Source organism: Sinocyclocheilus anshuiensis, unplaced genomic scaffold (assembly GCF_001515605.1).
Source record: "Sinocyclocheilus anshuiensis isolate Anshui unplaced genomic scaffold, SAMN03320099.WGS_v1.1 scaffold947, whole genome shotgun sequence".
NCBI classification, from domain to species: Eukaryota; Metazoa; Chordata; class Actinopteri; order Cypriniformes; family Cyprinidae; genus Sinocyclocheilus; species Sinocyclocheilus anshuiensis.
In genome coordinates this window covers 317,850-334,221 of record NW_015547686.1, presented here as the reverse complement: position 1 = coordinate 334,221, position 16,372 = coordinate 317,850, and the positions used below count along the sequence as shown (strand labels likewise).

The window sequence follows — 16,372 nt, the reverse complement described above, 5'->3', positions numbered from 1 at the left end:
ACACACACACACACACACACACACACACACACACACACACACACACTCTACAGATAACACAAAAAACAGCAATTGAAAGCAAACAATACCAGTCAAAAGTTTGGACATACCTGAATGTGTTTCTTATGATACAGACCTGTTGATCTAAAGGACTGGAAGTTTGAAATTTGTTTTGTAGAAAAATATTGGTTATGTATGTCTAGTTTTTTTTTTTTACACAAAGCCAAAACAATGTAGTATCTAACAAAATGTAGAATCTAGATGTAGAATATCCATTTATGCCATAGTTTTGATGATTTTCTTTTCTTTTCCACATTTTAAAAAATAGCAAAGAATACGTAGGTGTGAACCAACTTTTACTGGCATTGTACAACAAATGTTTAAAAAAAGAAGAAATTATTAGTTTAAAATATGTTGAAAAAATTAAAACAAACAAACAAAAAAAACATTATGACGTAAAATTGACATGATACTGCACTGCATTCATGGTAACCAAATCAACGTTTCACTTAAATTACTGTTAATAATATCATTTGTAGCTAAGAAACTGTATTAAATTCAAAAAATGTAATATAGTTTTCACTAGTAGTCTTAGGCATTTCGACCCTCACAGTATTTGAGAATTGAGAGAGACAGCGACTGCTGACAATGAGAGCTTTACTTTACTCTTTCAAAGATCTACAGCACATACGCAGCTTTTAAATTGATCATTAAACAGAAATAACAAGAGACTTACAGACATAAAAACTGCAAAGACAAAGTCACGTTGTATATGCCAGTGGCTTTTGAGAGCTGTTACAGACATGTGTTATGTGATCATTTTACCATTATCAATGATGTATCTGACGATCTCCTTGCTTCCCACTTCCACAGCATAGTGGAGTAGGGTGCGGCCCACAGGGTCCTGCACACACAGGTCTGCCCCCTTCTTATGCAGCTCCTTCAACTGCAGAGAAAAACTGCCAGTCATACAAACAAACACTGAGATAAATGCATGCCAAACAATAGGAAACCAAAGAGAGCACCATTATGGGAAGCCACATGGTACCCTGATCTCTGAGCCTTATTAATTATTGCCAAATTAAGTCCCAAAAAGTACTGGTTTCCACAGAGTCATTCAAACAGAATCTAGTGATGGGCTCAGATGTGCTTAAGGAGGAAAGCACAAGTTTGGTTGGAGGCTGATAGCAAACATGCCAGTTACCGTCTCAATAGGTTCAAACAACCCTTCCATGCGACAAAGCCCAAAATCTGTCAGAAATTTGTCAGGACTCTTTTACACACCAGAGAGAGTTTGGGCATAGAATACTGGCATTAGCACCAGTCCTAGGCTGTGAGTTTAGAAAGATTAGTATCATCAGAGGTTTTTTATTCACCAGTTTTCAGTCTCATTTGGAGGAGATTCCTGATAATGGAGAAGACACCATCTACACACCAGACAGTGGACTCTCTGCACTCCACAATCTGGTAATTACACACACCTGAGTGTCTGTGTGAGTGAGAGTCTGAATGTAGTTCTGCATATTTCATGCGAGTTTAAATGTCAGAGTTGACTGTTTATAGTTCTATGGTCCAGCTGTAAGGGCAGTGAGATGCTTATTTAAAGAAGACATATTGGGGCAGGAAAAGGATGCTGTGTGCTGTACACTGCCCATTGCAACATGCCAAATATCCTTATTAATACCTGAAATGTCCCCTCGTCTCCTCTCTGTACCGAGGCATTACGAGTGGGGACAGGTTTTGGGCTGGGTGTGAGAGATTATCATTCTAGAGAAAGCCTGTTTGGTCACCATAGAAACCAAGAACAGAGTGAAAGGTCAATAGAATATGCAGGATCATTTATCTGGTTCCGCCTCCGCTCTGCAAGATACTTGACATTTAATGGTGAGGTCAGTCATGCGTTAGAGATGACAGAATGAATATCCTATAGGCCCAGTGAACATTTAACTAAAAGCACATGGATCGCGCTCTCTTGCATATTAAATCACTGTAAAACACAACATCCGAGCTACCTACTCAAATATCTCAAATCTTAATAGGTGTATGCTCTTGCAAGCCATTTTGTTAAAAAAAGCCTCTGTTAAAAATCAACACCAAAATCTGAGAAACCTAGAAGGTAAAAAAATTCAAGGTTATTGTATTTATGTGCTTAATGTATTCAAATGTTGCTCTTACCTTCTGATGGTCCTTCTTCTTAACACATTCAATTAGATTGTCAGCTGACACTGTTAGACAAACAAGAGTACTCTGTTAATGGAGATTCATGGGTATTTTTCTTTTTTTATAGTTTGCCAATTGATCTTGAACTTACTTTGATCATTTTTACTTAAATAATTACAAAGCAAACAATGTTTACCATGATTTAATGTGATTAAATGTGTGAAAAAAGGATGTCATCATCAGCATCAAAAACAGAGTTAATGGATACTGAAAAATTTTCATGTATCAATTTTCAGCTATGAATTGCTGTTTTCATAGCTAAACTGGAGGAGTCCATTTTAATTGATCTTGAGCTTATTTTGATATGATTACTTAAGTGTAATTAAAGCAAAAACTGAGTTTACCCAGATGAAATGTGACCAGAACAGTAAGTATCATTAGCATAATAAAGTTAATTGAGACTGAAGCATAATTGTGCTGTTTTTGATAGCTAAACTGAATGAAGCCATTTTAAATTCTGATCCTGGATCTTACAGTGGGGAAAATGTTTATTTGAGCTCCTACTGATTTTGTAAGTTTACCCACTTACAAAGAAATGAAGGGTCTGTAATTTTTATGGTATGTTTATTTTAACAGATAGATACAGAATATCAACCAAAAAATCCAGAAAAAAACATTATATAAAGGTTAGAAATTGATGTGCATTTCAGGGAGTGAAATAAGTATTTGATCCCCAAGCAAAACAAGACTTAGTGCTTGGTGCAGAAACCCTTGTTGGCAAGCACAGCGCGCCGCGTAAACATAAAACCATGTCTGCATTTGTGATCGGAGAAATGACAAACAACAAGTGCTACTCTACACTACTCAAAACTCACATTTGAATCGTCAGTGGCAAATTCTTCTCAAATTCTTCTTCAAAACACGTCAGGCTAGAGTGAGCGGCGGCGGGCGGGCTTGAGAATGGCGCGGCCTGCGGATTCGACGAAGGAGCGTCCGGCGGGCTTGCGGCAACCACATGTGGTTACCCCGGGCTGGACTCCGCTTCGTCCACGGTGAAAGACGATCTTTTTTCTGGATTTTTTGGTTGATATCCTGTCTTTATCTGTTAAAATAAACCTACCATAAAAATTACAGACCCTTTATTTCTTTATAACTGGGCAAACTTACAAAATCAGCAGGGGTTCAAATAAATATTTTCCCCACTGTATTTTGATAACTTTACTTACGTGCAATTAAAGCTACACTACGTAAGTTTTGACACACTAGTGGTTCAAACATAACTTGTAGAGGAACATTGTTTTGGTGACTTTGAGTTGTGCTTCAGCTCCACTATTGTGCACAGATGAATGAATACATAAGCACCATAATGTGCGAATGTCACTAACATCATCAAAACTACCTGACTCCAAAAATAAATAAATAAATACATACACACATACATACATACATAAAAGACAGATATCCAGAAAAAAATTACAAGAAGGTACAGTAAGTAGCTTTTATGGTGCTGTTGTTTTGCCTTATTTAAAACAACCTTTTTTTTTTAAAGTTACAAAAGTTGGGCATTAGACATAACGATTGCTATTCATATCAGATAAAGTAAACATGGAAACAATTACAGCTTAGCTAATTAATTATAATTATAATAAGTAACTATAGGCAAATACCAAAGTTTAGAGATTGACATTTTTTTATGAACCTAGTAAATGTGATGCTATGCAAACTAAACATATTTTTGAAAAGCCAAACCTTGTTGTTTTAAGTTTTATTACAGGCATTGCTTTTCCTTTCACTTGCAATTCATTTTCAGTTTGACGTTCATTGGTGCTGCTATGACACTTTCCACTGCATACAGCAGTAACCTGACCTTCTTTCCTTTATTTATGAATATGACAAACATGCACAGACAAATGACGGAAGCATGCAGTTTCCCGCTAAATCTAAAATTTTAATAATTTTTATAGGCTTACTGTAGAGAATCAGGGTAAGTTGTTGTAGTTTCCTCATGACAGTTGACGACTCCATTATTATTTAAAGGTATTATTACTCAGAAACTGCCTGCATGCACAAATCGCTTATGCATATTTGTTCAATATTAAGTTATTCAGAGTTACACAAGATGATGTTCTGTTTATTTAATGCTTTGGGAGCAGACAGTTAAAAAGGGAGTAAAAATACCATTTTAATTACGGGTGTTAATCACATTAGCTGATGCTGGCTCTGAGGGTTCAGTCTCAATATGCTAAATCTGTGTTCAAAGCTTTGCAATGCCCTTTGTAGATTTGCCTTCCTAATCCAGCAATCTTTTGTGTTGCTTCACAAACCTCAAAAGGTAAAATATGAAAACACCCAGCTGGGATGTCGGGTTAACACGCGCTGTAGAGCGCACTGCGTGGCTAAATCTACGCCTGTGTCTAAAGATATGCCCGCTCCAATCCAGCTTTCAAAACTCGGCCACTTTATGGAATTGAAGAGTCTTTTTTTCCTGTCTAGAGAAAGCATGTACAGGGCCAAATCAGGTTTTGGAAATGCGTTCCTCCTCTGCTCAAGCCAGGAAGCTTTGGAGCTAGCGTTGAATTCTAATGTGGATCAATGTGAGTGATGATAACCTGCTCTGCCTCGCCGCACCTCACAGACTGTGAGACAGTCCTTTCCTCCTCCTCTCTCTCTTCCTCCCCTACCAATGCCAAGAGAGCGGAAAACACCCCAGTCTTGGCACATGCCCTCTCCTGACAGGCAGCAGCTCATTAAAAAGGAACAAGAACGAAGATCAAGGAGCATTTAACACTCAACTTACATGTAATGAAAGTCAAAAACGATTAATTGAGCAAGAGCTGCTCCTCCACTACATGTAGAGGTCCCAATTTGCTTCTCGCAGAGACCGGAGACGCCGTACAACTTTAACTTGTTCTCAACAAGAGAAGACTAAAATTCAGCCCTCATTGTGTTTCCATTTCCATTTATAAATGTTTTATTCAAAGAAACTCTGGATAAATTTTTTTTTCCTGTCTAGAGAAAGCATGTACAGGGCCAAATCAGGTTTTGGAAATGCGTTCCTCCTCTGCTCAAGCCAGGAAGCTTTGGAGCTAGCGTTGAATTCTAATGTGGATCAATGTGAGTGATGATAACCTGCTCTGCCTCGCCGCACCTCACAGACTGTGAGACAGTCCTTTCCTCCTCCTCTCTCTCTTCCTCCCCTACCAATGCCAAGAGAGCGGAAAACACCCCAGTCTTGGCACATGCCCTCTCCTGACAGGCAGCAGCTCATTAAAAAGGAACAAGAACGAAGATCAAGGAGCATTTAACACTCAACTTACATGTAATGAAAGTCAAAAACGATTAATTGAGCAAGAGCTGCTCCTCCACTACATGTAGAGGTCCCAATTTGCTTCTCGCAGAGACCGGAGACGCCGTAAAATAGAAGACTAAAATTCAGCCCTCATTGTGTTTCCATTTCCATTTATAAATGTTTTATTAAAAGAAACTCTGGATAAATTTCACTTGATGTTCATTCACTGAAGAGCTAAAAGCAAAATTAGAGCACTACTTAAACTCCTTACCAGAGTTCGCATTGATCAGGTTGTTCTTCTCAAACCTGTGGGAGAAACAGAAACATCTGAGTGAATGATACACTTCAAATCAACTGACACAAATCTTTTAGAGGACTTCTTCACAGCAAGTATCTGAAACTGAAGTTATTGATGCACACACTGTGAAGCCCTTAATCTCAACTTGTTTGTTTGTTTGTTTATTTATTTATTTATATAGCACAGTTTAATGCAACACCAGGTTGCCCAAAGTGCTTCACAATATCACAATAAAATTACATAAAAACAAACATAGTCACAAATTACAACACAAATCAGATAACAACATGGACACAATTTAAAATAACTAAACCTGCATCACAACAACTCCTCATTAGTCTTTAAAAGATGTGCTTTTAACACCGCTTTGAAAACCTCTCACGGGTAGATAAATCTGAGTATCATCTGCATAGCAGTGGAATGATACTTTGTGCTTTCGAAATATAGCCCCCAAAGGTAGCATATAGAGGGAAAACAGCAACGGCGCCAAAATTGACCCTTGTGGAATTCCCCAAGGAAGATGTAATCTTGAAGAATTACAGTTCCCAACTCTCACTGAAAAAGACCTATCCGTAAGGTAAGATTCAAACCATTTCAGCACATTGCCTTTTAGGCCGCCCCAATGTTCAAGGCGCTCAATTAAAATCCTATGGTCCACCATATCGAATGCCGCACTAAGATCAAGCAGAATTAAAATAACACTTTCGCCATTGTCTGTTGATAGATAGATGTCATTTAGCACTTTAACCAACACTGTCTCAGTACTATGACCAGACTTCAAACCGGATTGAAAAGGCTCACATATTGATTTTAAGGTAGTATAAGATTGTAGTTGTTTAAAGACCAGTTTCTCTAATATCTTGGCAAGGAAAGGTAGGTTTGAAATTGGTCTATAATTATTTGTGTCCTCCACTGCCAGATTGGGCCTTTTTAAAAGTGGGAGAACTGTAGCATGCTTAAAACCAGCTGGACAGATGCCCTGACTGAGACAGTTGTTAATTAAATTCAGCACAGTAGTCTCAACACTCTCAAAAACCTGTTTGAAATGGCAGGGAGACATAACATTGTCTTTTGATGAAGAAGATTTAAGATGCTTCACAGTGTCCACCAAAACTGGAAACGTAATAGGGTGGAATTCTGTCCATTCCTTGCAGCAGGCAGAAGCCAAGTCAACAAGACGGATCTACTAGCGGTTTCGGTATCTTAGAATGTAAATCAACAATTTTCCTATTAAAAAAAAAAAGAAACTCTTCACACTTAGTAGTGGAAGGATCAGGATACCTAGTTTGTACAGAATTTATGGCTGAATTTAAAATCTTGAATACAATTTTAGAATTATTTGCATTTTGCGATATCACATCGGAGTAATATTTGTGTTTAGCACATCTAGCGGCCTTCTGAAAAGTCAACAGAGATTCTCTAAAAATGTCATAGTGAACCTGCAGTTTGTGTTTTTTCCATCTCCTCTCGGCTTGTCGAGCCTTTTGTCTAAGTGTCCGTGTAGAATAATTTACCCATGGCTGATATTTGCATTTACGTTTTTTAACTTTAAGAGGAGCAACACTATCCAAGATTTCAGCACAAACAACATTAAAGTGATTAACCTGTTCATCAACACTTAAATTCTTCAGAGACTCTTCAAATAGAGTAGTTTCACAGTGATTTCTATATAATGAGGCAAACTCTCCACTAGTCAAGGAATTCATTTTTCTGGACCATATTTTTTCTGGTACAAGCACTGTGGACTTCTCAACAAAGCAGACATTAAAAAACACTGGCTTATGGTCAGAAAACACCACCTCATCAATCACAACATTCTGAATGTGCAAGTTGAAAGATAAAACCAAATCTAGTGTGTCCCAAAGAGTTGATCCTTTGTCCCATTGTGTCAAATCAAAAGAGTTAATCACATTTAACAGTTCTCTGGACGCTCACAGTGAAGAGGGCGAAGATTCCGCGAATCGATGCCTCTCGTGCACACGCGGGGCCAGCCCGTTTGCCTAACAGAGGCCGGACTGTCAGGCAGAACCGGGTAAATCCAGCCATGCTTGCCCTTCGTGAATCGTCGGTTGATTATTCGACTGTTCCCGGTGACATCATGCGACTAACACGAGTGGAGTACGGCTCGTAGTTCACTACCGCCCAAGGCCCGCTTTAATGTAACGATCAGGCCACCTCACTTTCCTCGTTTCCTCCCTCGTCGTCTCCGAGCGCTGGGAGAAGAACAGCACAGGTGCACAGGTATATTCCCCAAGAGGTATGGTGGGAGAAAACCAGGTCTTTTAAAATCATTTTTAAAAGCACCCACCGTTGCTCTTATTGATAAAAGCTGAGACCGATCGTAGATAAACAATGAAGATACTTGTTGAGTGAGGCAGGATATCAAAAGAACGAACAGAACAAAGACGCACAGAGCCGGTAGACGGCACGCCATGTACACCGGCGTCATCTTGATTTATATCAATATATATTTATATTTATATCTTGATTCACTATGAAAACTTGAATCATCTCCTGATGTTTTTCCTGATGATGCTGTTCAAATTATCCTAAAGAATAGCTACAATGCACATGCATGCAGACTCTTTTATCCCCCTCTCAACATTCAACATCTCAAGAGATTAATTGAGCAAAAGAATGATGACTACAAATGAGCTTAATAATATTCTTCTCTAAGAGCAAGAGAAGAATTGAGACGAGAACCCAAACTCTGTGAATGTCACTGCAATGCTATCTGTGTGACATGAGGTCTGTTTGACTTCATATGGCACTGCGCAGGACGATCGGAGTCTTGAGCAGGGCATGTTGGTTAGAAATTTGGTTTTGACTTGGTGCTGATGCCATCAAAGTACCACAGGAGCGATTCGAGAGCAGTCGGCTGGATCAGCCAGCATAATTTTTCCAGAGTGGCTCCACGAGCACTGATGATAACAGCCATTTCACGATTGGTCAGACTCACCGATGGTGTGCATTTCATGTATATTCTGACACCTTCAGTTCCACAAATGCTCACAAATCAGTGTTTTTATAACAGTAAACTCTCTTTTGATGTAATCTTAATGTCATACTCTTACAAATGTTATGTTGATCAAAATAAAACTGATAAAGATAGTGTTTATATAATACGGCTTATCTTAAAGGGGTCATATGATGCGATTTAAATTTTTCCTTTCTCTTTGGAGTGTTACAAGCTCTTGGTGCATAAAGAAGATCTGTAAAGTTGCAAAGACTAAAGTCTCAAATCCAAAGAGATATTCTTTATAAAAGTTAAGAGTCAGCCACGCCTACCTAAAACGGCTCGTTCTAACACGCCCCCAACATGTCTACGTCACTATGTGGGAAGATTTGCATAACGCCGCCCAAATGTTCACGCAAAGAAAGAAGGCGTAACTTTTATTCTCGCTGTAGTATTGTTGCCGCCGCCGCCATGTTGTGAAGGCGCCGTGTGTTTCGTTGTGAAAGCGAAACTACTTTGTTTGGCCTTCCAAAAGAGGACGATATCGCTTCGTCATGCCTGGAGCTGATCTGTGCTGGTTGCTGAGGAAATACAACAACTTTGCGCTGTGGATCGCCGGATCGGCTTTCACCATGGACGAAGCGGAGTCCAGTCCGGGGTCGTCACATGTGGTTGCCGCAAGCCCTCCGGACGCTCCTTCGTCGAATCCGCCGGCCGCACCGTTCTCAAGCCCGCCGCCAATGCTCACTCTAGCCCTCCGCCCGTTCCTCACTCTAGCCCCCGGCCTCTGCTCAGTCTAGGCCGACGCCGCTCACTCTAGGCCACCGTGTGTGACGCTGTGATTTCCGTCACACGCTTGAGATATTCGGCCAATCATAACGCACTAGATAGCTGGCCAATCACAGCACACCTCGCTTTTCAGACCGATGAGCTTTGTAAAAATCGACGCGTTTCAGAAAGGCGGGGCATAGAGGAGAAACAATAATGTACAGTATGTGGAAAATAATGTGTTTTTTGAACCTTAAACCGCATAAACTCATTTCATTACACCAAATACACAAAATAATGTTATTTTTAGCAACATCACATGACCCCTTTAAACATACTTCTCTCTATTAAGAAGCACTTAACCTATTCAATGAACAGTGTTTCTGGGTACTACACATAAAATTCAAGAATATGAAATCTAATCCACTCTGTCAGTGACAAAGTATGCAAACACTGTGCGTCTATCACTATGAGAAGTTTCAAGTGTCCGATTTGACAGTTCTTTTTTCAACTCCTCCCCCAAAATATTGCTGATCGGTAAGGGCAGGAGCAGCCAAAGTACACCTCCTCTCTGTCTCTTCCCCTGACTGGAGCATCTTCTGTGCGCTCTCACCTGAAAGAATATTTGATCAAGGAGCTCCCCACCTCACACTATGAAGGCTGGGACATTAAGAAATAGAGACATGTGGCGCACAGGGCTTTGGATCCTGAACATTGCTTGAAGTAGTGTTGCTCTGAGATGGGTTTCTTCACCAGAAACACACCACAAGGAAATATGTAATGGCTTCCTACAGCTTTTCATATAAGAGTTGACTCTTTGGTGTATCATAATGAAGTGCAATGTAGAGGTCAAAGGTCAAGAGGTCAGATTACGGTCAATTGAAAAACAATAAACCTGTTTCACTTCGAACACATTGCCTCAAATTGAGTGAGACAGAAAAAGAGGGAGGGAAAGGTAAAGGAGTTCACGAACACTTAAGTCAAAGCCACAAGAGAGAGAGAGAGAGAGAGAGAGAGAGAGAGAGATAGGAAGAAAGAGCGTTAACCTTGCTAAGGAATCTGAGTGTGTCCCATAATTAAAAGCAGTTCACAGGCTCATAAATCTGGGCTCTGACATGTATTTTCAACACACACACCTTTGCTGTAAAGTTTCCATGCCTCCTCTAGCCTTGCATCTGAGGTTCAGACTCCAGGCAGAGAAATTTGCTCAGGCAAGGGGATTTCAGATCCCTGAAACCACAAATCACAACTCGTCTCAGCTATCAAAAACCATCTCTATCAATCATAATTTATTTCTCATATAGCTCTATCATGACAAATGATGTTCAAATACACTGATCTTTGGTCAGCCATGAGGAATGTTCAGAGCAGCAGGAAGAGATTCTTCCTGTGTTACTGAAAGTTCACAGCAGCACTACAGTTGAGAAACACTAGGGGTGCAACGGATCGTAGATGATCCGTGATCCGTATGGACCAGGCCCCACGGTTCGGCACGCATGTGATTCGCGGATTAACTGTTAAGTTTAATCATCATAGAGTGAAAATGTATCATTTGCACATGTTTTGTCTTGCCAGTTTACACATTCAAGCGGTTTTAACTCGCACGCTTTTTTTCTGTGCGCTCAGCCGCTGCGCACGGCAGAGAGAGAGGCGCGATTCAGACACCACGTGATTCCTCTTTCACATACACACAAAGTTATGTTAAAATACCCGCTTTGGCAAGTATTCTAGTAAACACAGTCGGTTATGTCTTAAGTGAACGTAAGCAGGTGAGAAAGAAAACGGATGTGTGTCAGTATTAGGGCAGTGCATTTGGTCTTAAAGACAGCAGCCAATAAATACCGGTTTCTGTCTGCTAATCAAATAACACCACAGCTCTAACAAAGATTAATCTGTATTTAACTTGTGCAGTGAGCACTATTGTGTTAAACTTAATTATTACATTTCTGCACCTAAATTCTGATATTTGTAACTGATTTGTTGTTTTCATCTATGCTTGTAATTTGTGTAATTGTTCTTGTTTTATTACTAACTTTATTAGTTAAGCTAGTAGTTTTTGCTGTGGTATAGAAGTACTTAAAAGTATTTTTTAATTTTTTTGGCTGATCCGAAAAATGATCCGATCCGTGACTCAAAATCCTCATGATCCGAACCGTGAATTTTGTGATCCGTTGCACCACTAAGAAACACACAACTACAGATTCATCCATCACTGAGCTACTCTTGCTGAAGTGATCAGCATCCACATTTATTTTCAGCTAAATCCATTTTGCTAAGATACAACCTCTTCCTCTTCAGATGGAAAAAGGCGAGTTGGGACTCACATTACAGTGCATGAAGAGGAAAGATTTGATGATGTCACTCAAATCTCTAAGTATTATTAGAGCTTGATGCATGTGACTCGAATCAGGGCAAATGTATCTCTCTAACCATCATGTCCCAGAGGAAAAGATGGCAGTGGTTTGTTCCCCCAGCTTAAATGATCATCCAGTGTTTAAACATGTGTAAACCATTCCTTGGTATGTAACCCAGACGGCAGCTGTAATTACTGACGTTCCTCAGCCTGCTTTTACAACACACTCATCCACTCTCAAAAAGTCACCCTAACATGCACCCTGCACTCACACATCATCAACACTGCAAAATAGCTCACGGCAGCTTTAATGGAGTCACTGAGTTTTTGCTAGCTGTCATTGCTAGTAATTTAGCACATTTACAGAAAGGGTAGAAATGTGACATTGGGCCAATTATTCGATATGAGTCCAGAAATCCCTTATTAGCTCTAGAGAGACACAGCAACCTGAATCTGGACCGGCCTGGTGTTTACTCAGCCAGATCACCAGCTCCAACCGGTTCTCACAAATACGACAAATCGCATTTGCGATCTAGTTTTATTATTGATTGTGGACTGTAATGTTCTCCTCTAATCACCACTGAGATTTATGAGCAGAAGTCTTTCTTTAAACAAAAGCAGATCTTAATGAGGGTACTTGATGGTCTGTGCTGTGAATACAATACCATTAGAGGAAACTTCAATATACTTAAATGTAGGAAGTAGGGCTGGGCAAAAAATCGAATGCGATTTTCATGCGAATCTCGTCAGTAAAGCAGAGCTTTGTCAGTGCTTTGTCAAAGCTTGTCAGTGAACTACGGCTCAGTGTAGTAAATGCCGCTCCATCTGAAAGCACGTGCTGGAGATTTACTACTAATCACCAGAAGTGGCTTTACTGATGAGATGCGCATGAAAATCGCATTCGATTTTTTGCACAGCCCTAGTAGGAAGGTTTTAAAGGTCAAAGCTCAGCTCACAAGGCACCAGCTTGATAATGAAGGCTGCAATGCCCCCGCTGCTCTAGCGTATCTTTCCTTGTTTACTTCTCCTCATCAATATAACCTTTATTATGCTCCTTCTGATTTACCATTTGCAGACACCACATTAAAGGTGGTTCGCTCAGACTGCACAGGAAACAAGGGGCTAATCTCTCACTCGAGCTCTGCTTTCTCCTGTTGTTATTTGCTTTGAATATCAGTGTTCAGATGTAAATCTGCCTCAGAATGAGAGTTTACTCATGGGCCTGGCTATAATTCCATTACAGAGGAAAATACAAATCCCTCATTTATGTATGACAGAAAAACAACATAAAACATGCATCAATTAATTACGGCTCTTATTCAAAATGAAACCAACAACAGCAGAAACCTAATCAATTTCCCTGGTAGACAGAGCTACACACAGAGAGAAAGAGAGAGAGAGAGAGAGAGAGAGAGCACAAGCTGCTGGTTTAATCAAACTTTCGAGCACATTAAGCTGATTTGAGGCATTGATGAGCTGTAGAATATGGGCACTGCAAGAGATAATGTTGTATGAGAACAGATTGATGAGGTTTTCTGGCTGTCACAATTTGAACAACCCATCTTTGTGTGTGTCTATACCTTGTTGAAGCCATCCCTTAAAGGGACGGTTCACCAAAAAAAAAAAAATATATATTTTTAAAATCATTTACTCACTCTAATGTCATTCCAAACATCTATGACTTTTTTCTGTAATAGAACGTTAAACACCACTTACTGTAATTGCATGAACTAAGACACTGCTCTAAATATAATTTTTTATGTTGAACAGAAGAACAAGACGATGGGTAAATGATCACAGGATTTTCATTTTTTGAGTGAACTATCCCTTTAAGAGGAGCCGTTCACACAAGAATGCATTTTTGCTTTCAAAAACGCGAGATGCCACACAATAGTATCCAACTGTAGAGCTGCAGTGCTGATGAATGAAAAAAGGCAAGGTCTTGAGATATGTTTTTAAAAGTTGAACCTCTTTAAACCTTTCACAGTGTCTTCAAAACAGGGAGCTTATGCGCGAGACGCTAAAAAAGCAGTGAGACATACCGCGATTGTCAAAGTTGTCCGTTTAGCAGCTGTTTACATAGAAAAACTAAAAGCAATGAAGTGGAACACAAAAACGGATTCTGTGTGAACCAATCCTTAGTCTTCAAGCAAATAGCAGTTAGAGAATACGATGACAGATATCACACCGAAGAATGCCAGACAAGACAAAACACGAAAAAACCAGACTAGGAGTGACTATACTGGAGCAGCACAGACTAGATGAGACCAGAACAGGGTAAATGACCACTCTGATTGTACTTTGCAAAACGTTTTAGCCAGTTTATGTGTACTTGTGCGTGTGCATCTCTTCTACCCTCTAAAGTCGTGTCAACAGAGACAGCTGGGCCTAATAAGGAACAAAACAAGCCGGTAAAAATAATCAGCAGCAGCAGAAATGGTGTGGTCGTGCTGTGCTAGAGTTCATGCAATGACACTTACAGTCCACATTAAGAAAAGCCACTGGCCGTCAGTAACTATCACCACTGGGAGTAAAAGAATAGAGACGCTCTTTGAACACTTTCAACACTAACATCTATAGCAGCTCTGAGAAGATGCAACTGAAAGGGTACAGAGAGGGGAAGAATACAGATGCATAGTCTGTAAAGCTTTGTCTCACCTGCTGGTAGGTTTGAAATCTGCTGCTGTTGTATTTGAGCGATGAACACCCCCCACCCTTCAAAACAACAAAAGAGTAAATAAATGAATGAGAATATAAGACAAAAATGATAAAGACATTACCATAAACAATAATCGTTTGACATAACAGTGATATAGTACAAACAAGATTTGCATTTCCCAAAGGAAATACCGATGCTTATATGGCAAAAAATAGTTTTGTAGGCTTTGGTTCGGTGTAAATAAAATGCTGTATTAGAGCTGCTCTGTCATTGTTATGACATTGAACAGCTTGTTTTCTGTTGGCTGCACACAGCTCATAATCACTGTGTATTGTAAAATTAGATATACACTGTTAAATATATGCATGAGAAAAGGGCATGTAAATAGAATGTAAAAGGGGGGGAAACAAATCAATACTACTAAAAAGTAGTAATACTAGTAGTAAAAAAAGTAGTAATTAAAAAAAAGTATAAAATGTACAAATGTGAAAAATAGATGTCACATGCAGGTATAAAGAGTCTGTTAAGCACTTTGTGCTGAGAAAATGATTGTAAAATTAGATATACACTGTTAAATATATGCATGAGAAAAGGGCATGTAAATAGAATGTAAAAGGGGGGGAAACAAATCAATACTACTAAAAAGTAGTAATACTAGTAGTAAAAAAAGTAGTAATTAAAAAAAGTATAAAATGTACAAATGTGAAAAATAGATGTCACATGCAGGTATAAAGAGTCTCTTAAGCACTTTGTGCTGAGAAAATGATTGAACAAACCCTAACCAGAATGTTATACAGGATATGGCATGGAAAAAAAATAACACACACACACACACACACACACACACACACACACACACACACATAAAAGAAAATAAAAACAACATGGCATTAAAATGAAAAGGACTGTGGATTGAGTTGGTGTGGCATTTTAAAGACTCAGAAAGCATTAAGCATGTGATGTAATGCAGACACATTTCACCATTACAAACAGGGGTGGGTTCTATTATCTCTGGTCTGACCAGATATTCCACCCCTCAGGCAGTGCTGCGGCTGGACCCCACTGGAGCATATCAATTCATGGCCAACACAATGTTATATAATGTACCACAGACAGACATTGGAGTTTTCTGTTTTACTGAGATATCACTGACTCTAGAGAAACTTAATAGGACCCAAAGAGCCCATCATTTAGGAACACAAAGCAGTGTGTGAGTCCAGGACAGCCCTCTGTGCTTTACGGAGCTGATTTCACACAAGAGGGAGATTTGTGATTGTGGATTCTGACCAGAAAGCAGTCAGCCAGTGATATCCCTTATGTCTCCTGTGCAGTAAAACCTAACAGTTCGTGGCCAGCAGCTTTTTGCATTTTTATCTCTTGGCCTGTTTCCAGTGGTGGTTGGATTATGAGGTCGGGGATACTAAAGGGCATCTAAGGAAAACTTTCCTTATCTTCTCCTGGTCACATATGCAGATACACACATCATAACAAGAAGCAGGAGCCTAATGTCTTTCTGTCTTGCCTATACTTCCTACTACTATCTCAAAAACAATCACTTCTGGAGACTTCTGCCTTACAAACAAAATCTTCAGCATGGATATAAATATATAATTTATATTTTTATATATTTTATAAACAACAAAAAATAAACAGAGGAACAGAGACTTATTCAAGCAAACATAATAAATTAAATATTCCAGCATTTTCTTCAATGTACTGTAAGCATTATGGCACATATGTGAAAACAGTTTAATCTTTCATGCAGCCCTCATGAAATGCTCATTGGAAACTATTAAATGCATCCTTAAAAAACCTTTACGAAAACCCTTTGAACACTCTCTCACACACACGCACGCACGCACGCACGCACGCACGCACGCACGCACGCA

The 16,372-nt window shown here is 39.4% G+C and overlaps 1 protein-coding gene across 1 annotated transcript in view; it reads right to left on the bottom strand.

The window, feature by feature from the left end:
- LOC107703288 (diacylglycerol kinase zeta-like) overlaps window positions 1-16,372 on the bottom strand; it is a 96,170-nt gene that overhangs the window by 4,400 nt on the left and 75,398 nt on the right. The window contains 4 exon segments of the mRNA XM_016505863.1: window positions 826-946; window positions 2,176-2,225; window positions 5,721-5,755; window positions 14,483-14,539. Of these exon segments, the coding sequence (XP_016361349.1) occupies window positions 826-946; window positions 2,176-2,225; window positions 5,721-5,755; window positions 14,483-14,539 (263 nt within the window).